The 25,296-nt window shown below is 37.7% G+C and overlaps 1 protein-coding gene across 1 annotated transcript in view; it reads right to left on the reverse strand.

The window, feature by feature from the left end:
- Nucleotides 1-25,296, reverse strand: part of ABCC9 (ATP binding cassette subfamily C member 9) — a 144,738-nt gene that overhangs the window by 78,069 nt on the left and 41,373 nt on the right. The window contains exons 15-18 of the mRNA XM_081250073.1: nucleotides 23,609-23,717; nucleotides 19,225-19,332; nucleotides 4,216-4,288; nucleotides 3,226-3,331 (exon numbers count right to left, since the gene is read on the reverse strand). Of these exons, the coding sequence (XP_081106199.1) occupies nucleotides 3,226-3,331; nucleotides 4,216-4,288; nucleotides 19,225-19,332; nucleotides 23,609-23,717 (396 nt within the window). The remainder of the gene's footprint in view (nucleotides 1-3,225; nucleotides 3,332-4,215; nucleotides 4,289-19,224; nucleotides 19,333-23,608; nucleotides 23,718-25,296) is intronic.

Below are 25,296 nucleotides of genomic sequence, written 5' to 3' on the forward strand. Positions count from 1 at the left end.
TCCATCAGGTAAAGAGTTTTATTTAGTCCTAGTTCCTAAGATGTCAGTAGGAATTATTATTTATCATGACAACTAGGAAAGGACAGCTTCAGTCAGGCAGGACATTTGCTTTTCAACAAATACAGAGCACACCCAGATGCAGGGGCAAGAACCCTGGCATTCTGACAAGTTTGGAGACTTTTTCAGTGCCTCCTTCATCTCTCTCTCCTTTCACTTCTGGGGCTACTGCATGTCAGACTAGGTCAAACGTAGCAATTGCCAAGGAGGCATCTATGTATAAGTGTCTTTGTGTACCAAGTTCTACCCATGTAGGTCTATCCTGGATGAGCAACAGTGCCTTCTCTCCTGCCCAAAGTAAATATTTCTTGCTGCAACAGGACAGAGTACTTTATAGGACTTTGGTCCTGCCATCTATGAGGACACATTTAAAAATAAAATTCACACAACCAGAGATACGTGCAATGATGAAATAATGACAGCAAGGCACTTGGTGCTTTACCATAACATTCAGTTTATTGCTTTGCTTTATTTTGTTTTGAGCTTTAAAAATTCGGCAAACAATTCAGTCTGCTGCAGTAAAGTACTTCTTCGCATTTACACACCATCAACTTATCAATATTGATAATTTCTAAATTAGCTTTATTCTAATAATGTTTATATGCCTTTCCTTATTGGACTAGGCACAATTTTTTTTTCCAGGATGAAAAGTCATTGCAAATAACTCTTTTAAAAGGGTCAGTATTCGCTGAACATTCCTGATTTGAAAATACTTTTTATCAGATATTAAGGATACCATGGAAAAAAATTAAGTAGTTCTTGTAAATAAAGAAAAATAAAACTTGTGTTAACTTATCTAATCTCTTAGGGGGTTAGTTTTTAATTTGTGTGTGTCAGACAAACCCAAATATTTTTTGAAGAAAATTTCAGTCCTTTCTGCCATGAAGAGATAGGATTATTGTCTATTAAGGCAAGTATTCATAAAGAGATGCTTTTTAAATGATAGTTATTCTATAAATACTTAGAATTTTCTTAAATTCTTTCTCACATCTTCATTCTATTGGCTCTGACTTTAAGATATAACCTTTTCTTAGCTTTTTTAAAATTAGGATCCATGGAAGATATTTCTTTCTTATTTCTTTAAAAAAAAAACCTTAAACTTTATTAAGTATGTGTGTGTTTTTTATCTCTTGTTTCCCTCTTTGACTAGCTTTCATGAAGCTCAGAGTGGAATTTGGGACCCATGTGTTATAAACATGCAAGACTCCAATGCATGCATTTCTACCTATTAATTGCTCAGATTATTATTTAAACCTTATTTTCCTTCTTGATATCTTTATTTTTCAAGCTTTATTATAGTATGTTATATAAAATAATTCACAACTTTTATGAAATGAGATAGGATGTAAATGGTATAAATTTGCTTAAGATATATATATATATGTACCCATATATATATATATATATAGAGAGAGAGAGAGGTATCTTGCTTAGAAACTCAATAAATAAGTAGACTGTGTAAAATACTTTCCTAATTCCCATATCATTTATTTATCCACTAACAAAATGGTAATGATTATTAGTGATAATATTGGGAGTCAATTTGGCCCAAGTGGAGCTAATCTTAAGTAATATTAGAGAAGACTAGATTATAAGAACATTCTAGAGATATGAAAATAAAATCTCATGCTTTTTCTGTCACAGTTTCTCATTCTTTCTCTCTGTTTTAATGCTAGTGAAACAAGGTAAAAACAAAACCCAAATAACTTCATTATGGCCGTATATGTCATACAATATAAGTTAATCCAGTAAAACCTGCTTCTCAAAACCTGCATCCATCCAAGATGGCAGGTGATGGTGGCAGGGTACACACCACCTAGCATCTGACCTTAGGGATCAACAGGGACCCGTCATGAAGCAAACTACAGGGAACAGCTATTACCGAGCTCTCTACTGGGTAAGCACTAAACAGTTTCATGTCTACCACTCCAACAGGAATAAACTGTACCCTCAACATTTCTCAGCCTCCTTCTTTCACCAAGGATACCAAAAATAGGATTTATAGTTCTGCTGTTTCCAGCTCAAATTTCACATCCAAGCATCTCCATCTCTTAATTGGAGTTTAAAATAGAGTCTATTCTAAAAATGCCTGTAAATAGTTTTTACTCATTCTTAAGAGATGCCTGTGTACGTAAACAGTAGATTAAGCCACAATGGAACTTACAATGATAAGAACTAAATGATATTAAAGGACATGTGTAGGTCTAGGGTAAGTTTTCCACAGCACAACTGACATTTGGAGCCAGATAATTCTTTGTTGTGCGGAGGCGGTCCTGTGCATTCTAGGATGTCTAGTAGCATTTCTGGCCTCCACTAACTAGATCAGTGGCAGCCCAATTCCCCTAGAACGACAACCAAAAATGTCTCCAGACATTGCCCAATGTCCACTAGGGACAAAATCACACCTGGTTGGGAACCACTGGTCTACAATCCAACATCTTAGATAAACTGTAAACAATTTCTCCATAAACTGCTAATGGGGAAGGGGGGTCTGCCAGGTAGATCAAACTAAAGAAATATGATTCATTCTTTATTACACAATTATATAATATTATGGTTCTGAGTCACTTTATTACTACAATGTGCTCTGAAGAACCCAAAACAACCATTCAAATATACAGAAGAAGCACCATGTCTTTGGGGTTGCACAACACGCTAGTCTGACCCAGTCATGTCCCTAACTAGACACTTCTAGTGTCTAGTTTAAGTTGGATGTGAAGAGAAAAGGCTGATTTCTCAGCCCCTTATGAAGAGTTTGGAAAAGATTATTCGATATTTCTTCTCTGAACATTGGACCACTAAAGCTCTGTGTGCACATATGCTTTATAAATAATGCAAGTTTTCCATAACTTCTTTGATTATGGGATGAATTTTTATGTTGTATTTCTTTGAGTGTTACCCATATAACTTTAAAAATCTATCTTTACGATCCCAATCTTACTTAAAAGCAACATACAAGTTTCTCTCTGATAAACCTCTGTAATAAATTGTTTTATAATTTTTAATTTAAAACATTTAAAGTTTCCACTAATTTGATTTTTTAAAGCTATGCTTATTTCTGAGGGGTCCTCAGACTCCTAACACGGAAATCTATTGCTCTAATTTCTTCCCTTGAGAGATCATCAGATGTATGACAGAGCAACAGAAACCAATTAAAAATACACATACTTGCTCCAGTGAACTTTTCCTTCCACTGTCTGCATCTCACCAAGGATGGCAAGGAGAAGAGAGGACTTCCCACATCCCACCTGGCCCACAATCATGGTTAACTGACCTACAGAAAAGAAACAAAGGATAATAACAGGATGAGATGGAATTCACTTAGTGAAATAAAATCAAAACACATTTAGAAAAGGCTGATGTTTCACAGTCAATGGGCCAGTTTTGGTCTCTAGCAATAAAGTATTCTAAACAGCTCCCTTCCCTGATACTAAGTTTTTTGGAAAATAGAAGAAAAATAAAAATCTATAGGTCTTGATGTATTATTTTTAAAACTATCAGAATAACTGTCACTAGTAAAGAAAGCAGTGAAATACTTGCCTAAATCATCTAGATTAGTGTTACCTTTATTATTCAATTCATTCAGCAGAAAAAGGCAATTTTGACTAAAATAGGTAATTGGGCTTAAACTGATTTGGGGGCTGTTCTTAAAATACTTTGATGTGCATGTATAATAGAAAAATCCCAACTACTGACCATGAGGTCAAGTCAAAAAAATAATTCTATTCAATTATCTAGACATTTTAAATAAAAATATTGGGTATTTATGTCTTAAATATCTTGAAAACTTCATCAGGTTTCCTCAGAGATAGAAAACTATTTTCTCATACATCCTTTCTTTAAATTCTTTCTTCAAAAAAATGAGAAATGAACTACTCTATTATTTAAATGCCACAAATCAGCAAATAAACGGAAAGCAATTCATTTGGATGGTAAATAACTTGTCCAAAGGTCCACACTCTGTAGTGTAAGGCAGGTCTTATAACTCCCAGTCATCCTCACAGTGATACAGGGGTTCATGAGCTTCATGGTGCAAATAAATATTAGTAATGTTTGTCTTGAAAAAGTCTTTCTCTCCTTTTGTTAGGCTCGGTTATGTTGGAAAACCATGGTCATGATTGTTAACAATTACAAACCCGAGTAACAAATGATTCTTACCTGTTGGAATTCGAATATTTATATTAGATAAGGTAGCTAAACCACTGCCCCATGAAAAGTACCCATTTGTGACCTAGAAAATAAGAATACAGAAATTAGATTATAAAATTATGTAAATATGTGGTGTTAGAGAATTATTCCAATTAAAATAGATTTCTTTATAAAGCACTGTAAGACTTTCAACACAGTAGAACACACAGTGCTGAAACTCTAATTTAGAGTTATAACTGCTTAGAGGTATAAATGAAACACAGAAAGAATGGAAGTGAGAGGAGGGTCTTTGAATTAATGATATTATGAAGAATGCTAAAAATTGCAACAATTTTCCCTGAAAATTTGGGATCATTTATATGTGAACATTCTTAAAAATCAATCACCCAAATATTTTCCAATGTAACTGCTACACTGATGATTTTCTCACTGCTGCAATTCCCAGAATCCTGTGATGCAAAGTAAAGAACAGAAATAACTACAAATTATTCCAACAAAATGACTCCACTAGCTAAGAAGGAAGGTTTTGTAATGAATAAGTTTCCTGAACTATGTGGATTTATCACTCTTCATTGATCTTAAAAGAAAAAGTAAAGGGGAGGAAGAAACAGCACAAAAATGAGGCAACATTTCTTGGTGGTATAAACCTCAACAACCAGCAAACAAACAAAAAGACCTTAGAGTCATCCAAAACAATCTATGGTTTTAATATGTGTCAAGAAAACTTGATAGTTTTAACAGTTACAAAAATGGGAAACGAAAGAGGTATAACAGAACCCAAGGGTTGGAAGGGTGAACAGAGACAGATGAGGGGAGAGAAAGTGTCTGAAAAATTAGAGGAAACTAAAGTAAGGCTACACTTTGCTCATAAATTAATATTTTGTTTCCAAACCCCAAGTGATGAAATTTCTAAGCACATTTTTGTTCAGGAATTTTGCAGAAAAGATTAGTAATATCTAAATTATAACTAAAAATATCCTTTAAAAGCTCTTAAAATGAACAACTAAAGAGCGCAAAAGTTACCTGAAAAAGCTAGATTATGTTTTTCCACGTAAGTTTTCTCTAGCGTGGAAAATGTATGGCATTTAATAATATCCATCACATAGATATGCATGAAATTAGTCCTGGAAGGAGGGTGGCCTGGAAGGGCTCAATAACTAATCACTTTACAAATACCTGCTGAGCACCCAGTCTATGTGAAGTCCTGCGTTAGGACTGATGTGGGCTACAAAGAAGGTATAATGCATCCTCCCTGCTTCCCTGCTCAGTTGAGCTTACAGTCAATTAAGTAGTAAACCAAGGCAAGAGAGTATGGGCTAAGTAACAAATAGAGGGGCAGACAGACGAAAGTGCAACAGCAGTTCATAAGGAAAATCATCTACATCTGAGATGAGTCAAAAAAAAGAAAATAGTTTGAAAAAGGAGGGCCTTTTAGCTAGTTTTGGAAAATATGCTGAATTTCAGCAAAGATATTTCTGAGTAAAGAGTTACAGTGAGAACAGGTTCAGGATCAGAAAACCATGAAACATGTTATGAGAAATAATGAATAAAGCTGGCTGTGGCAGAGGTTTAAGATACAGTGACTAAGTGACAAAGGATGCTCAAAGAAAATCTACAGTCTTCAAGGCTGAGAATCCCTCTTTCTCGGAGAAAGTGGAGAGCAGGCTAAACGAGGTGCAGATACAGATGGGCTGGGGAGAGGGTCAGCATGGAACTAAGAGGCCCTCCATAACAACCTTTACGTTTTCAATGAATTGAAAGGGAAGGTTATCTGTAGAAACAGGAGGTGGCCAAAGGAGAGAGAGAACGAGGTGGGAGGAGATTGGTGACAGATGAAGAGCTACTGTAGGTGATGGAAAATCATGCTGAAGGGAGGCATGGGAAAGGATTGCCAAGACCATGGAGAGTCAGCCAAGGGTGGAGGTAATGAAGCTCTGGCCATGTCAACTTGTATCATTAAGTCATTTTCTCCACAGAACTTAGCACCCTGGGTACAGGAGCGCAGAAGGCATGGGGTTGAATGGCTACAGAAGGATGTGAGAGGGCTGGGAGAAAGAAGGGGCTCAAGTTACCACAGGTTGCAATGAGGTTAAAAGCCAATGGTGGTGTGATGAATTGGGATATTGGGATTGACATATATACACTAATATGTATAAAATGGATAACTAATAAGAGCCTGCTGTATAAAAAATAAAAAATAATGCAGGGGGGAAAAAAAGCCAATGCCAGTGAAGAGGAAGCCCTGAGGGAGCTGGAGGGTAGGGCTGTGATGTCGGTGACTGGCTGGTATAACAGAGGCTAAGATCTCAGAGGGGCCGTGTGTCTAAGTGGTGGCCAAGTGTGAATGCAGGTGAGCTTGTGGGAATGGAAGGGTGGTCGATTAAGGGGCTTGTGGGCTGGGATACTAGATGGGCTGTGAACCTGGAAGTTTAAATCACATCCAGGTGTGGCACTTACTAAGGTAGAAAGCTGGACTCGGAAACAGGCACCTAAATCTTCAGTGAAGGTGGGTGAGTGATTATGAGGTCCTCTGATCACAGACGTGAGAAAGGTACAACATGCTATAGCTTCACAAGAGTGTGAGAGAGGAAAGATGTGGTTGGAAAGCAGCAGGGAAGAACCAGAAGAATACAGTGTCACCTCCTGATTTGGTCCTACACAGAAGTAAAAGAGGGAACAGAGTTCATTTGAGAGGGATGGAGGAGAGTCAAAGTGAATTCCTCCTGCTGTGATTTGCCCTTCCATTCCCTCTTCCCTTTTACAAAATCGTCTCACTTCTCCACCATAAGGGTTAAAATCTTGGCTTCCCAAACTAGCTGTTTGACCTTGGAAAATCAGCTAATATATAAATCTCTGCAAAGGTACATAAAAGGATAGGTACAAAGATGGTTATCACAGCATGGTTTGTGATGGAGGAAGGATGGAGGCCAACCCAGCAGCCATCACTAGGGGACAAGTAAAAGGCAGGGATACATACTACAGAATGCAGTGGTGCAGCTAGAAGGAGCAAACAATTTCAGGAAATTGAAAATATAAGTACTCATGACAATACTACATATTTCACAGGGATATGAGTGTATTTAAGTGCATATATTGAGCATATTATTGCTGGCACCGTAATGTTGGGAGGATGAGGGGATATAGGCATTGAAAGGATGAATTAAAATGTAAAGGCAGGAAAGAGACAATGCAAAAAGCCACCTACTGTATGATTCCACTCATATGAAATATCCAGCATAGGTAAATCCGTAGAGACAGAAAGAAGATTGGTGTTGGCAGGGACAAGAGAAAGGGGAAAATGGGGAGTGACAGCTTAATGGGTACGGGGTTTCCTTTTGGGGTGATAAAACTATTTTGTGACTAGTAGATGGGATAGTTGTACAACTTTGGGAATCTAAATGCCACTGAAATGTTGACTTGAAAATGGTTAATTTTATGCTATGTGAATTTCACCTCAGCTGAAATAATTTTTTGAAAATCTAAAGGCAGGACCTTCCACACACCATTGTCCATTCTCTCCTGCCAAAAATAAATAAAAATACTGGGTAAAATATAGTTTTTAAAAAACCTCATTAAAGCAAGGAGTAAGGAAATGTCTAGTGAAAGTATAAGGAAAAGTACAAAAAGGTATATACACTCCGGAGCACCTAAGCTTCTTTCCTTCCAAAAGGGCCAAGAATAGCTAAGGTATTTTAGAAGAAAAAAAATAAGGTGTAAGAACTTGTCCTAAAAAATGTCAGTGTTTATTAGAAAGCTATAATAATCACAACAGTGGAATACTGGACAGACAAATCAGAGAAAAATAAAGAAAGAAATCTGTGTGACAAGACGGCACTAAAAGTCAGTGGGTACGGTGACTGATACACAGTGTCTGGACAACCCGACATCATATAAAAAATTAAATCCAACCTTACCGACTTACTACTAAATGCAGTAAAATGACTATCACTAAATTTACTACTGCTAAACTTACAGCTAAAATTAGTTATTACTGATTTCCCTACTAAATCGCAACCTTACTTCATACTAAACACAAAAATAGATTTTAGGCCAATTAAAGTACTAAAAGCAAAAGGTGTAGCTCCAGGGATTTTAAGAACTAATATAGAATATCTTTATGCCTTTTGGTAGAAGAAGATTTCTTTCTTTTTTTTTTTTCTTTAAATTTTTGGCCATTCCATGTGGCAAGTGGGGTCTTAGCTCCCCAACCAGGGATCAAACATGCCCCCAACATTGGAAGTGAGGTCTTAACCAATGGACCACCAGGAAAGTCCCCAAAAACGTTTTCATAAAGGAGGCAAAAAGCAAAGCATTAGCCATAAAGGAAAAGTTCTATAAACTAGATTACATTAAAATTAAGAATTTCTGATACCATAAACAGAGTGAAAAGCCAAGCTATGGAGTGGGAAAAGAATTCTGTTATATATATAACTGCCAAAGTAGTACCCAGAATTTTTTTAAACAGGGGGAACAAATAACCTGGCAATTCACAAGAGGAGCTCCAAACCCAAATGGTCAATATATATAGGAAAAGGTGCTCAACCTCATTAGAAATCAGAAAATTACAAATAAAAACCACAGCAAGATACAACTGCACCTCCTCCCAACACACAACACATTTTGACAAAATATTGGAAGCACTGGTGAAGAGGGAGACCAACTGGAATTCTCGATCACTGTTTTTCTTTTTTATAAATTTATGTATTTTATTTATTTTTTAATTTTTGGCTGCATTGGATCTTCATTGCTGCACGCGGGCTTTCTCTACTTGCAGTGGGCGGGGGCTACTCTTCATTGCGGTGCATGGGCTTCTCATTGCGGTGGCTTCGCTTGTTGCGGAGCACAGGTTCTAGGCGAGTGGGCTTCAGTAGTTGTGGCACGCAGCCTCAGTAGTTGTGGCTTGCAGGCTTACCTGCTCCATGGCATGTGGGATCTTCCAGGACCAGGGATTGAACCCCGTGTCCCCTGCATTGGCAGGCGGATTCTCAACCACTGCGCCACTAGGGAAGTCCCTCAATCACTGTTAATGGAAGTGTAAAATGGCACAACCACTTTAGAGAAAAGTTGGCCATTGTGAAGAAAAGTTGAGGATGTACAGCCCTATGACTCAGCAATTGTTCACAATAGCCTCAAAAAAAATAACCAAAAGTCCATCAAAAGTATAACAGATCAATAAATTCTGGTATATTCATACAATGAAATGATTCACAGTGACGAGAATGAATGAATTACAGCTTCACATAGCAACATGGATGAATTATATCCACATAACGTTGAGCAGAAGCAACACACATACACGTACATGCACATATTCAAACTTAAAAAAACTAAAGCACATTTTTAGGGAGGCATACATAGCAAGGATGATCAAGGAAATGATGACCACAAAAGTCAGGGTGGCGATTATATCTCAGGGGAGAGATAGAGAGAGTGCAGCTAAAGTGTGTGCTGGGGGGACTTTCAGAGGAAGTTGATGATGTTCTTCACTTGGTAGTGGTTGCACAGGTATTTACTTTTTCATTTAACAGGGCATACATGTTGTATGTACTTTTCTGTAGATATGTTGTATTTCACAATAAAAAAGATTTCAAAAATACAAATGAGTAATAACCAATTTGGGAATTTCCACCATGAACAAACGGTGAATTTGAGCTTGAAGGGGTACTTGAAACTGCAGTGGGCATTCAGTGGAATAGCAGACTCCAGTTGATGAGCAGGGGTTTGTTGGGTTTTTGTAGGTGTTCTGGTGCATGAAGGGTCAATTCTGGGGAAAAAATCATGATAACCTCCATTTTTTCCATGAAAAATGAAAATAAGTTGAATACGGCACACGGAAAAGATGTATTTTTAGGTTCCCACTACACTGAATAGAAAATGTCAATTAAAAAACACTTTTTTTAGTCACTAATATATTGTTATTTTCTGGGCATATTTGAGAATTGGCAGCATAGAGGACCCTTTCTAGTCTCTCATTACTTACTTTTTCATAGCTTAGTTCACACCCTACTTGTACATTATAATTGTCTAGGGAACTACTAGAGATGTTTGCAAAAATGATGGCCAGGTTTATATATATATATATATATATATATATATATATATATATATTATATATATATATATACACACACACACATACATATGCATATACATATATATATAAATATGTGATTCTAATGTACAGCCAAGATTAAGAATCACTACAGGACTTGCCTGGAGGCACAGTGGTTAAGAATCCACCTGCCATTGCAGGGGGCATAGGTTTGATTTCTGGTCCGGGAAGATCCCACATGCCACGGAACAACTAATAAGCACACGAGCCACAACTACTGAGCCTGTGCTCTAGAGCCCGAGAGCCACAATTACTGAGCACACACGCTGCAACTACTGAAGGCTGCATGCCTACAGCCTGTGCTCCGCCACAAGAAAAGCCACCACAATGAGAAGCCTGTGCACTGCAACAAAGAGTAGCCCCCACTCACTGCTACTAGAGAAAGCCCGCGTGCAGCAACGAAGACCCAACACAGACATAAATAAATAAATAAATAAATAAATAAATAAATAAATAAATAAATAAATAGAGTCACTACAGCTCTTTGAAATGCACAGGTGTTACACCTTATCCTCAAAACAACCATACTAAAATGGTATCCCCACCTCAAGAGGAGCAGACCATGGCTTAGAGAAGCAATTTGCCCAAATCACACATCAAATTAATGACAAAGGGAAGGCTAGCATTAGCTTATTCCATCCAGTAACGCATTTGCTCCAGTTGCTAAAAGCTTCTTGTGGGACAGGTATGGTGTCGGGCAATAAGGAGAGAGAGAGGAGAATTCAATGTGGTTCTTGGCCTTACTGTACCGCTCACTGAGCATCCCTCACTCTGACTGAACAGGGCAGGGAGTGGCACAACACCAGCAGCCAATGCAGCTAGTCTTCTAAACAGCTAATTTCCAGGACTCCATTGGCTCTGATGTCCAGAGGCCCTTGACTGCTGCAGGCATCTGTTCTGGTTCCTGCATAACCCTGACCCCTTCCTGGGGCTGATCCCAACTCTCAGTCCTCAGCCTGTGTTCCTGTGGTGGCTTGTTCTATGAAGCACTCATGCTTGGGAACAGTACAAACGGCTGAGTTTCAGTAACAAAACCCAAACAACACTTTTGCATGTAGCTATGCAGTTTTCCCAGCACCACTTACTGAAGAGCCTGCCTTTTCTCCATCGTATTCTGTTGCTTCCTTTGTCAAAGATAAGGTGACCAAATGCGCGTGGGTTTATCTCTGGGCTTTCTATCCTGTTCCATTGATCTATTATTTCTGTTTTTGTGCCAGTACCATACTGTCTTGATTACTGTCGCTTTGTAGTATAGTCTGAAGTCTGGGAGCCTGATTCCTCCAGCTTTGTTTTTCTTTCTCAAGATTGATTTGGTTATTCAGGGTCTTTTGTGTCTCCATATAAATTGTGAAATTTTTTGTTCTAGTTCTGCGAAAAATGCCATTGGTAGTTTGATAGGGATTGCATTGAATCTGTAGATTGCTTTGGGTAGTAGAGTCATTTTCACAATGTTGATTCTTCCAATCCAAGAACATAGTATATCTCTCCATCTGTTTATATGATCTTTAATTTCTTTCATCAGTGTCGTATATTTTTCTGCATACAGGTCTTTTGTCTCCTTAGGTAGGTTTATTCCTAGGAATTTAATTCTTTTTGTTGCAATGGTAAATGGGAGTGTTTCCTTAATTTCTCTTTCAGATCTTTCATCATTAGTGTAAAGGAAGTCAGAAGATTTCTGGGCATTTATTTTATATCCTGCTGCTCTACCAATTCGTTGATTAGCTCTAGTAGTTTTCTGGTAGCATCTTTAGGATTCTCTATGCATAGTATCATGTCATCTGCAAACAGTGACAGTTTTACTTTTTTTCCGATTTGGATTTTTTTTTTTTTTTTTTTGGCTAAAACTTCCAAAACTATGTTGAATAATAGTGGTGAGACTGGGCAACATAGTCCTTTTTCCTGATTTTAGTGGAAATGGTTTCAGTTTTTCACCATTGAGAACAATGTTGGCTACGGGTTTGTCGTATATGGCCTTTATTATGTTGACATAGGTTCCCTCTATGCCTACTTTCTGGAGAGTTTTTATCATAAATGGGTGTTGAATATTGTCAAAAGCTTTTTCTGCATCTATTGAGATTATCATATGGTTTTTATCCTTCAATTTGTTAAGGTGGTGTATCACATTGATTGATTTGCATATATTGAAGAATCCTTGCATTCCTGGAATAAACCCCACTTGATCATGGTGCATGATCCTTTGAATGTGCTGTTGGATTCTGTTTGCTAGTATTTTGCTGAGGATTTTTGCATCTATGCTCATCAGTGATATTGCTATGTAGTTTTCTTTTTTTGTGACATCTTTGCCTGGTTTTGGTATCAGGGTGATGGTGGCCTCATAGAATGAGTTTGGGAGTGTTCCTCCCTCTGCTATGTTTTGGAAGAGTTTGAGAAGGACAGGTGTTAGCTCTTCTATAAATGTTTGATAGAATTCGCCTGTGAAGCCATCTGGTCCTGGGATTTTGTTTGTTGGAAGATTTTTAATCACAGTTTCAATTTCAGTGCTTGTGATTGGTCTGTTTATATTTTCTATTTCTTCCTGGTTCAGTCTCAGAAGGTTGTGCTTTTCTCAGAATTTGTCCGTTTCTTCCAGGTTGTCCATTGTATTGGCATATAGTTGCTTGTAGTGATCTCTCAAGATCCTTTGTATTTCTGCAGTGTCAGTTGTTACTTCTTTTTCATTTCTAATTCTATTGATTTAAGTCTTCTCCCTTTTTTTCTTCATGAGTCTGGCTAATGGTTTATCAATTTTTTTTTATCTTCTCAAAGAACCAGCTTTTAGTTTTATTGACCTTTGCTATTGTTTCTTTCATTTCTTTTTCATTTATTTCTGCTCTGATCTTTATGATTTCTTTCCTTCTGCTAACTTTGGGGTCTTTTTGCTCTTCTTTCCCTAATTGCTTTAGGTGTAAGGTTAGGTTGCTTATTTGAGTTTTTCTTGTTCCTTGAGCTAGGATTGTATTGCTATAAACTTCCCTCTTAGAACTGCTTTTGCTGCATCCCTTAGGTGTTTTCATTGTCATTTGTTCCTAGGTATTTTTTGTTGATATCCTCAGGAAGACCTAAATAGACATTTCTCCAAAGACATGCAAATGGCCAATAGGCACATGAAACAATGTTCAACATCACTAATTATTAGAGAAATACAAATCAAAGCTATGATGTATCACCACACACCAGTCAGAATGGCCATCATTAAAAAGTCTACAAATAACAAATGTTGGAGAGGGTGTGGAGAAAAGTGAACACTCCTACAGTATTGGTGGGAATGTAAATTGGTGCAGTCACTGTGGAAAACAGTAGGGAGGTTCCTCTAAAAACTACAACTAGAGTTGCCGTATGCTCCTGCAATCCCATTCCTCAGCATATATCCAGACAAAACTATAATTCAAAAAGATACCTTCACCCACTGTTCACTGTGGCACGATTCACAATAGCCAAGACATGGAAACAACCTAAATGTCCATCAACAGATGAATGGATAAAGAAGATATGGTACATATATACATATATACTCAGCCATAAAAAGAAGAATGAAATAATACCATTTGCAGGAACATGGATGGACCTAGAGATTATCATACTAAGTAAAGTAAGTCAGAAAGAGAAAGACAAATACCATATGATATCATTTATATGTAGAATCTAAAATATGACACAAGTGAAGTTATCTATGAGACAGAAACAGACTCACACACATAGAGAAGAGACTTGTAATTTCCAAGGGGGAGAGGGGTGGGGGAGGGATCGATTGGGAGTTTTGGATTAGCAGATGCAAACTATTATATATAGAATGGATAAACAAGGTCCTACTGTATAGAACAGGGAACTATATTCAATATCTGCTGATAAACCATAATGGAAAAGAATATGAAAAAGAATGTATATATATGTATAACTGAGTCACTTTGTTATACAGCAAACATTAACACAGCATTTTAAATCAATTATACTTCAATAATATAACTTTTTTTAAAAAAAAAGTCTATTTGACAATGCAATCCAAAAATGGGCAGAAGACCTAAATAGAAATTTCTCCAAAGAAGATATACAGATGGCCAACAGACACATGAAAGGATGCTCAACATCACTAATCATTAGAGAAATGCAAATCAAAACTACAATGAAGTATCATCTCACACCATTCAGAATGGCCATCATCAAAAAATCTACAAACAATAAATGCTGGAGAGGGTGTGGAGAAAAGGGTACCCTCTTGCACTGTTGGTGGGAATGTAAATTGATACAGCCACCATGGAGAACAGTATGGAGGTTCCTTAAAAAACTAAAAATAGAACTACCATATGACCCAGCAATCCCACTACTGGGCATACACCCTGAAAAAACCATAATTCAAAAAGAGTCATGTACCACAATGTTCACTGTAGCAATATTTACAAGAGCCAGGACATGGAATCAACCAAAGTGTACATCAATAGATGAATAGATTAAGATGATGTGGCACATATGTACAATGGAATATTATTCAGCCATAAAAGGAAACGAAATTGAGTTATTTGTAGTGAGGTGGATCGATCTAGAGACTGTCATACAGAGTGAAGTCAGAAAGAGAAAAACAAAAACCATATGCTGAGAAGGACATGCGCTCACTCCCTCTTGGGAGAGCACCAGAATCACAACTAACTGCTAAACAATCATCGACAGGAAGACACTGGAACTCACCAAAAAAGATACCCCACATCCAAAGACAAAGGAGAAGCCAAAGTGAGATGGTACGAGGGGTGCAATCACAATAAAATCAAATCCCATAACTGCTGGGTGGGTGACTCACAAACTGGAGAACACTTATACCACAGATTCCACCCACTGGAGTGAAGGTTCTGAACCCCATGTCAGGCTTCCCAACCTGGGGGTCTGGCAACGGAAGGAGGAATTCCCAGAGAATCAGGTTTTGAAGGCAAGCGGGATTTGATTGCAGGACTTTGACAGGACTGGGAGAAACAAAGACTCCACTCTTGGAGGGCACACACAAAGTAGTGTGTGCATCAGGACCCGGGGGAAGGAGCAGTGACCCCATAGGAGACTGAAGCAGACCTATCTGCTAGTGTTGGAGGGTCTCCTGCAAAGGCAGGGGGTGGCTGTGTCTCAGTGTGAAGACAATGACACTGGCAGCAGAAGTTCTGGGAGGTACTCCTTGGCGTGAGCCCCCTCAGAGTCTGCCATTAGCCCCACCAAAAAGCCGGGCAGGCTCCAGTGTTGGGTTGCCTCAGGCAAACCACCAACAGGGAGGGAACCCAGCCCCACCCATAAGCAGAAAAGCAGACTACAGTTTTACTGAGTTCTGCCCACCAGAGCAACACCCAGCCCTACCCACCACCAGTCCCTCCCATTAGAAAACTTGCACAAGCCTCTTAGATAGCCTCATCCACCATAGGGCAGACAGCAGAAGCAAGAACTACAATCCTGCAGACTGTGGAACAAAAACCTGTTTCACAGAAAGACAAGATGAAAAGGCAGAGAGCTATGTACCAGATGAAGGAATAAGATAAAACCCCAGAAAAACAACTAAATGAAGTGGAGATAGGCAACCTTCCAAAACAAGAATTCAGAATAATGATAGTGAAGAAGATCCAGGACTTCAGAAAAAGAATGGAGGCAAAGATCGAGAAGACACAAGAAATGTTTAACAAAGACCTAGAAGAATTAAAGAACAAACATGTAGAAGAATTAAAGAAGAAACAAACAGAGTTGAACAATACAATAACTGAAATGGAAAATATACTAGAAGGAACCAATAGCAGAATATCTGAGGCAGAAGAACAGTTAAGTGACCTGGAACAGAATGGTGGAATTCACTGCCATGGAACATAATAAAGAAAAAAGAATGAAACGAAATGAAGACAGCCTTAGAAACCTGTGGGACAACATTAAGCACACCAACATTTGCATTATAGGGGTCCCAGAGGAGAAGAGAGAGAGAAAGGACCAGAGGAAATATTTGAAGAGATTATAGTCGAAAACTTCCCTGACATGGGAAAGGAAATAGCCACCCAAGTCCAGGGAGCCCAGGAAGTCCCAGGCAGGATAAACCCAAGGAGAAAGACGCCGAGACACATAGTAATCAAATTGACAAAAATTAAAGACTAAGAAAAATTATTGAAAGCAACAAGGGAAAAATGACAAATAACATACAAGGGAATTCCCATAAGGTTAACAGCTGATTTCTCAGCAGAAACTGTAAAAGCCAGAAGGGAGTGGCATGATATATTTAAAGTGATGAAAGAGAAGCACCTACAACCAAGATTACTCTACCCAGCAAGGATCTCATTTAGATTTGACAGAGAAGTCAAAAGCTTTACAGACAAGCAAAAGCTAAAAGAATTCAGCACCACCAAACCAGCTCTACAACAAATGTTAAAGGAACTTCTCTAAGTGGGAAACACAATAGAAGAAAAGGACCTACAAAAACAAACCCATAACAATTAAGAAAATAGTAATAGGAACATACATATTGATAATTACCTTAAACGTGAATGAATTAAATTCTCCAACCAAAAGACACAGGCTTGCTGAATGGATACATAAACAAGACCCATTTATATGCTGTCTACAAGAGACCCACTTCAGACCTAGGGACACATACAGACTGAAAGTGAGGGGATGGAAAAAGATATTCCATGCAAATGGAAATCAAAAGAAAGCTGGAGTAGCAATGCTCCTATCAGATAAAATTGACTTTAAAATAAAGAATGTTACAAGAGACAAGGATGGACACTACATAATGATCAAGGGAGCAATCCAAGAAGAAGATATAACATTTATAAATATATATACACCTGAGAGTGGCAGGGGGTGTGGTGGTGGTGTGATGAATTGGGAGATTGGGATTGACATATATACACTTATATGTATAAAATGGATAACTAATAAGAACCTGCTATATAAAAAATAAATTAAATAAAATTCCAAAAAAAAAAATGCACCCAACATAGGAGCACCTGAATACATAGCGCAACTGCTAACAGCTATAAAAGAGGAAATCGACAGTAACACAATAATAGTGGGGGACATTAACACCTCACTTACACCAATGGACAGATCATCCAAACATTAATAAGGAAACACAAGCTTTAAATGACACAATAGACCAGATAGATTTAATTGATATTTATAGGACATTCCATCCAAAAACAGCAGATTACACTTTCTCCTCAAGTGTGCATGGAGCATTCTCCAGGACAGATCACATCTTGGGTCACAAATCAAGACTCAGTAAATTTAAGAAAATTGAAATCGTATCAAGCATCTTTTCTGACCACAACCCTATGACATTAGAAATCAATTACAGGGGAAAAAACGTATGAAAAAGAAACACATGGAGGCTAAGTAATACATTATTAAATAACCAAGAGATCACTGAAGAAATCAAAGAGGAAATCAAAAAATACCTAGAGACAAATGACAATGAAAACACAACCATCGAAAACCTATGGGATGCAGCAAAAGCAGCTCTATGAGGGAAGTTTATAGCAATACAAGCCTACCTCAAGAAACAAGAAAAATCTCAAATAAACAATCTAAACTTACACCTAAAGGGACTAGAGAAAGAAGAACAAACAAAACCCAAAGTTAGTAGAAGTAAAGAAATCATAAGACACATGCACTCCAATGTTCATTGCGATGCTATTTACAATAGCCAGGTCATGGAAGCAACCTAAATGCCCATCGACAGACAAATGGATAAAGAAGGTGTGGTACATATATACAATGGAATATTACTCAGCCATAAAAAGGAATGAAATTGGGTCATTTGTAGAGATGTGGATGGATCTAGAGACTGTCATATGGAGTGAAGTAAGTCAGAAAAACAAATATCATATATTAACGCATATATGTGGAACCTAGAAACATGGTACAGATGAACCAGTTTGCAGGACAGAAATAGAGACACAGATGTAGAGAACAAATGTATGGATACCAAGGGGGGAAATTGGCGGGGGGTGGTGGTGTGATAAATGGGGAGATGGGGATTGACATACGTTCACTAATATGTATAAAATGGATAAGTAATAAGAACCTGCTGTATTAAAAAAAAGCGTATGCTAACACATATATATGGAATCTAAAAAAAAAAAAAGGTTCTGATGAACCTATGGGCAGGACAGGAATAAAGACACAGATGTAGAGAATGGACTTGAAGACACGGGGAGGGGGAAGTGTAAACTGGGACGAAGTGAGAAAGTAACATTGACATATATACACTACCAAATGATATAAAATAGATAGCCAGTGGGAAGCAGCTGCATGACACAGGAAGATCAGCTCAGTGCTTTGTGACCACCTAGAGGGGTGGGATAGGGAGCGGGGTAGGGAGATGCAAAAGGGAGGGGATATGGGGATATATGTATACATATAGCTGATTGTTAAACAGCAGAAACTAACACAGCATTGTAAAGCAATTATACTCCAATAAAAATGTTAAGAAAAAATAAAAAGGCTGTTTGAGATGAGTCAAAGGCAATATTGGGAAGCTGGGTGGAAGCACACAACCCAGGTCTAAGCCTTTCCTGGTTGTAGATAATTGTTATCTAATCTACTTCCTTAGAAATTGGGCCTGTAATATTGGCGTTCTCTAGAAATTAATCTACTTGGTAGATAAACATAAGAGTACGAGTGGGAATACGTTGGATACTAGCTTCTAACACAGATTCAGAAGAAAGATTCATCCTCCAGTTATTTAAACAACTGCTGGAGCAAAGCTGTGGTTGGGAGGCAAGGCAGCACTGAGAATTATAAACTTATCAGAATATTTTTGAAAATGTTATGAGAATGAGTGACCATGCTAAAGAGACTTTAAAGACACAATGTAGGACACTTTTGCAGAACTTCATCATAAAATAGTAACAGCAATGTTTCTATTCATGTAAGAATTCAGGAAATAAAATAACCTTTATTGCAATATCCTCGGTCTCCATGGGACGCAGACGTCGTGTTGATTGCTCGTAGCTGTCCAGGTGATACCTTCCAGGCTGCTTCCTGTTTATAGTTTTTGGCTGCTGCATTCCACATGGAAAAGAACACAAGTTGAAGCTCTATGGAAAAAACTGAGTTTTTACTGAACATTAACTCACTTTGCTACTTCTCCACTTAAATTCTAAGAAAAAGAAATGAGTAAAGTGAATGTCATATTTTAATTATTTCTATGGTGTCCCCCTGCCGCCAAAAAAAGCAAATGATAATGAAAAAGTGTTACACAATAATTTTAAACCTAATTCACAAACTTTTTAAGAAAAATAAAAATATGAAGATGTGATACTTGCAAACGATAGAAGTTAAAGTGCTGAGCACCAAACTAGGCTTTGGATATTCTTTCTCCAGCTTTCTGGATGAACAGGCCCAGGCGGTAAAAAGCTGTGTGTCATGGCCAAAGGCAAGCAGGCTAACTCAGGGTAAACTAGAATCTAATTCTTAGGCCGTTGGGCTTGTAAATGTTCCAACAGTGCATTTTTGGTCACCCTCTGAATCACAAGGATTTTGAATCCGATACACTCACATAAATCAGACTGGGCTATATGTCACCCGAAGATCCATGGTGGAATGAGAAAAAGCATAAAGATCTAGGACTCTTTTGCCTATAATATGTATATTATTTCATAAGGAGATCCATAAGCACTGTAGAATGATCTAGTTTTTCTCAAATGTTATAGCATTGCTCTGAGCCAAAGGACTAAAGAAAGTCTACATAAAACGGAGGATGCCAGCTAAAGCTAGGCAATCTTCACATACTTAAAATGAGCTCAAATTAGGTCATAACTAGAAACTTGTCATTCTCTAATTTTGAGTTTAATTTCACATAGAGACAAATGACTAAAGAGAAGGTAGAAAATTCAGTTCTGTAAACCTCTAATTTAGAAAAATATATAAGCTCAAAATTTGTCCCAGGGATCTAGTAAGCAAGTATTTGGACATAAATGATTATCTGTCTTATTTAAATACCTTATAGAGATTATGAAAGCTAAATAGTAAAACACTTTAAAACTGTTAAATTACCTATAAAAGCAAGGGATTCTAGAATTGTGAAACTTTTTTTTTCCTTTGGCTTGGAACGGCAGGTTTAGCTTTTTGATAAATCCGTTGAGTTCTATTATGGGAATCAGGAATGTCCTCGAATAATCAGTAATTTAATCTGAATGAGATATCACCCTCCAATTTATATCCATCAGCGTATCAACAGAATATCAAACTACCAAATAGCACATTGCTAAGCTACATGCCATTCAATACTGAGATTAAAAAGTTACTGAGAAGGACTACCAGTGTTCTGTTGCACAGAAACTACTGAATGCATTTTAAATTTTAAAAAGAGAGAGAGAGAAAGAGAGTGCTCATGACATTTTTAGTTTTGTTTTTCTTCCCACAGTCCTCACAGATAACCTTACGTGAGAGATGTAGAAAGTCACTACCCTTTAAGCTGAGTATATTTCCCACACAAGACAGGTCTATATCTGTACCTATATTCTCTGTCTTCTAGAGTCATAACTTCTGTAGTAGTATTGCACCCAGAGTTCCAAAAGGAATGACTTCATGTTCTTCACAAAACTAAGGAGAGGTTGGGAGGAGGAGACGTGTTGACAGAGATTTGAGTCGGAGTCTCACAGATGTAATTTGAAGAAACTCTGGCTCTAGACTGTCACTAATTCTCCGTGGAGATTCTGCAGCCAAAACCACTTAACTTTAAGCTTTTACAGAATACATAGCATCTTCAGCGCTCTCAAGTAGGAGTTTCCATTAGTGTTCTTTTCAAAGACACAGCTTTTTTCTCTTCATTTTAAAAAGTTTGTCATTTGTGGTTTGGCCCATCAGCAGTGATGAATGGCCCCGAAAGACATCAGAAGTCCAGTCTGGTTTCAATAACTCTGAAGATACTGGAGGCAACTGAAGGGGATTCTTTTTTCCTTCCAACCTTTGCTCAGTTCAATATTTCTTCTATCCCTCATCTCATACAAACCACTGTTCAGATTTCCCTCACTCCACTCCCTCAAACTTGACCTTCTCTGTTCCCTTTCCTGAGGTCATCTCACTCTGCTCATCCCTACATCTCTGAAAGATGATCTAATAAGTTCTTTGGGAATCTCCCATCATCCAAAGTGAGACAAGGCAGGTTCTAATCAAATGCTTGACTTTCCTGCTGCCTCAAAGTGTGCACAGTCTATGGTGTGTTCCTGTCTTGGTGTCTGTGTCCACACAAGAGCACACAAGCATGTTCAGGCTTTGTTATGGCAGCGTCTACAAGCATGGGTGGTGGTTCCTACTCAGACAAAATCACACCTGCTCAACAAAATAACTCAACAGAGAGGAAAAAAATCACTCCAGAAAAGCAGAAGAAATCAGCAAGGCTAAAGACAGCCAAGTGCTTGTCTTAACTATTTTTAGCACGATGTGAATAAAAATTTAATATAGACTGACTTCCTGGTGAAGGTCTTCCAAGCCTCAGTCAATTCCTGTCAGGAGACTGCACATGCATTTTTGTTTGGTTACATAAATGGTAAATATATTAACATTTAACATTTTTCTCTAATAGTAAATGAATAACTAATTACTAACATAACTTATTTTAGAAGAATTTCTACTTTACTGAGTGAAATAGACATATTAATTTTAAAGACTTTCTTCAGAATTTTTCAGACACAGCTTTCAAGAAAGTGGCTTAATCCAGTCCCATTAAATATCATCTAATGGCCAGTGGCTCTTAAATTTACATCTCCAAGGGGGATTTCTCTTCTTAGATGTCAATAAATATCTCAAAATTATCATGTGCAAAATATACCTCTTGATTCCACCTCAACAGCAACCTACTCGTTTCTCAGCTTCCCTATTTCAGTTATTGGCTCCACCGTTTACCCAGTAGTCAAGCCAATAACCTAGGATTCATCCTTGAGTCTTCTTTCTCCCTCATCCCCTCCATTCAAACTATCAGCCAGTGTTTATCAGCTCAGCCTAAAAAGTGTGCGCTGAACTTGATAGCTTCTTCTCAAGGTCCACTGCAACTGCAACAAAAACAAATTCTAACCATCATCATTTCTTGTCTATGTTATTATAATGACCTCTTTACTGATCTATCTGTTCTACTCTTGTCCCCAGTGACAACTCTTCACCCAGCAGCCAGAGTGATCCTTTAAAAATATATGTGAAATTATATGAGTCCCTTCTTTAAAACCCTCCAAGCTCTTTCCCTGGTTTACAGGACTCTCAGTCCTTGTTCTTACCTCGTCTTATCCTCCCTTCTTTACTAGGCTTCAGGCATAGTGCCCCTCTGTTCCTTGAACACACCAAATTAATTCCCACCTCAGGGTCTTTGCATCTGCTAGTTCTCTGCCTGAAATGATCTGGCCCCTTTTCTAGGTCTTTGCAGAAGAAGTACCTACTCTTCATTCTGGTCTCAGCTCAAATGCCAGCTCTTCAGAGGCACCTCCTGGGAAATGACCACCCTGCTTAGAGGATCCCAGTCACTCTCTAATATCTTCTTTTATTTTCTTCCCACAGGGAATTGATCTCACTTGTTTATCATCTGACTCCTGCCTCAAGAAAGCAAGCTCTGTGACAAGAAAGATCTTGCTTGCCTTGTTCAGAGCTACATCACTAGGTCTTGGCACAAAGCACAGGGTAGCTGATAAGTCTGGAAATACAGGCAAATATATAATACATGTTATAATCCAGGTAAAACATGACAAAATAACATTGACTGTGTTTCCAGGCTTTATGTAGATATGAGTAAATATTTGTGCAATGGATGAATAAACCAGTTCAGGAGTTATAAGACCCAGGTTTTAATTCTGGTTCTCCCACTAAAATCTTGTGACTCTGTTCAAACCATACAACATGCAAATAAATATATGCATCTAGAAAACAAAATAAGTAATGTAGTGTACTATATTAAATGAGCCCAAAGACATAATGTATCAAAAAAGCACTTTTTAAACCAAAAAGTATAATATAGTTAAAGGTATTATAAGCATATGGTACAAGAGTTGTAAGCTTATTTTGTATGATTTTTATATAAAGCTTGGGGTAGACAACCTCTCTATTTCCTTTTGAATTGAACATGAGGTATCCCTCTTGGGATAATCCTTTGATGACTTATAAAGACGAGCCTTATACATTTTTTTAATTGATTTTAGACTTGTAAGGTTTTTTGCAGAAGCAGGTGGCAATTTTTTCTTCATATAGGTTAAAAGTAAAGCGCGCGATTTCTTCTAATTGCACCCATTTTCAATCATCCATCCTCAGGACTGTCCCTTATTCACAGCTCCCGTAAAAAAGAAAAGCACTTACGGCTCCAGTGTGCTTCTTACAGGATTCAAATGGAAGAGAACCTTCCCCAGTCAGCCAGCTGTCCTCACCAATCTCATCACTCAAGAGAAACTCATTCAGCTTTTGAACACTGCAAAAGGCAAACAAGCAAGCACACAATAAGGGATAAAAATAAAACCACCACCAATGAAGTTCTACCTAAATAAACAAACTTTTCCCCCACTGTTACCATGGTAAGCAAGCCAGCTCTGAGAGTTATTTCTCAGGACCAACTGGGAATTCAGCTAGGATGCTGGGGACTGACGGGATCCCAGGACCTGGCTTTCAGCGCTTAAAATGAAAAATCTCAGAAAAACCAGAACCAACTGGTCACCCTAAATTCAACCAACTCTACTTTGCACTTTTTTTTTTTTCAATTGTATTTCTTGTCAAAGACAATAGAATTAGAGAGGGACTTGAAACAGAGTGGTTAAAAAAAATAACACCAACGAAGGAAGTATCATTATTCTCATTTTACAAATGAAGGGAAATAAGGTACAGGGCAGTTAAGTAAAAGCATACAGCATATAGCACACAGATCATGGGTCCCTGCACACTATGCTATTTTGCTTAAGCACTACTGTACATATTGGACATATTTTCACAACCTGGCAAGGAGAGGGCCCTCTAGAATATTACTACGCAAAATGTTGGCCAAGATCAGTGGCATCAACATCACCTGGGAGCTTACTCGAAACTTAGAATCTCAGGCCCCACCCAAGACCTCCTGAGTCAAAATCTACATTTTAGGAAGATCCAGAGATGCTTCATAAGCACAGTACAGTTGGAGAAACCCCGTTCTAGAAGAGTAATTTGCAAACATTCTTTACTGTGGTCTCCAGAGGCTGGACACAAGACCCCTTGGCCCCCTTACCCCACCTATTCTAATTTTCTCAAACCAGTGTCATAGGATCAAGAGTAAAATGAATCAAAGAAAACAAGAACACAATTTGAAAACATCCTCCCATAAATAAAATGATACACCACAGAAAAGTCTGTGAAGTTGAAAAGACAAGAAATGCTCCTTCTAGCACACTAAGATGCTAACAGTGGGCAAACTGGCCTGGAACCTACAGCATCACTTACAGGGGAAAGATTGCCATTAGTAGGAAACTAGAAAATACACATTTGAAACAAAAGATTTTTTTATTTTTCATTTCAGCTTGTAGTCAAGTTAAGTGCCTCCAGACAAGTCTGCATAGTTTGTTTTTGTGACAGACTAAAAAATGAAGAAAAGTAAATTCAATACAGTCTGTTGTCCATGAACTTTAAGCTCTTTAGCTTTGCATGTCATAGGAACTGCTTCCTTTCTTTGGAAACATAAAGGTAGATAAAATCCACTAGGGCAGTCTAACTATTAACTTCTAAATTTCATTTACAGGAAACTAAAAGAAATAATTTTTTCATTCTTTTTTTTATTGAAGTATAGTTGACTTACAATATCATGTTAGTTTCAGGTGTACAGAACAGCGATTCAGATATATATATCTACATATATATATATATATATATATATATATATATATATATATATATATATATATATATATATATACATATATACATTCCTTTACAGATTCTTTTCCCTTATAGGTTATTAAAAAATATTGAGTATAGTTCCCTGTGCTATACAGTAGGTCCTTGTTGATTATCTATTTTATATATAGTAG

The sequence above is a fragment of the Mesoplodon bidens genome, assembly GCF_964165515.1.
Source record: "Mesoplodon bidens genome assembly, chromosome: 11".
Lineage (NCBI taxonomy): Eukaryota > Metazoa > Chordata > Mammalia > Artiodactyla > Ziphiidae > Mesoplodon > Mesoplodon bidens.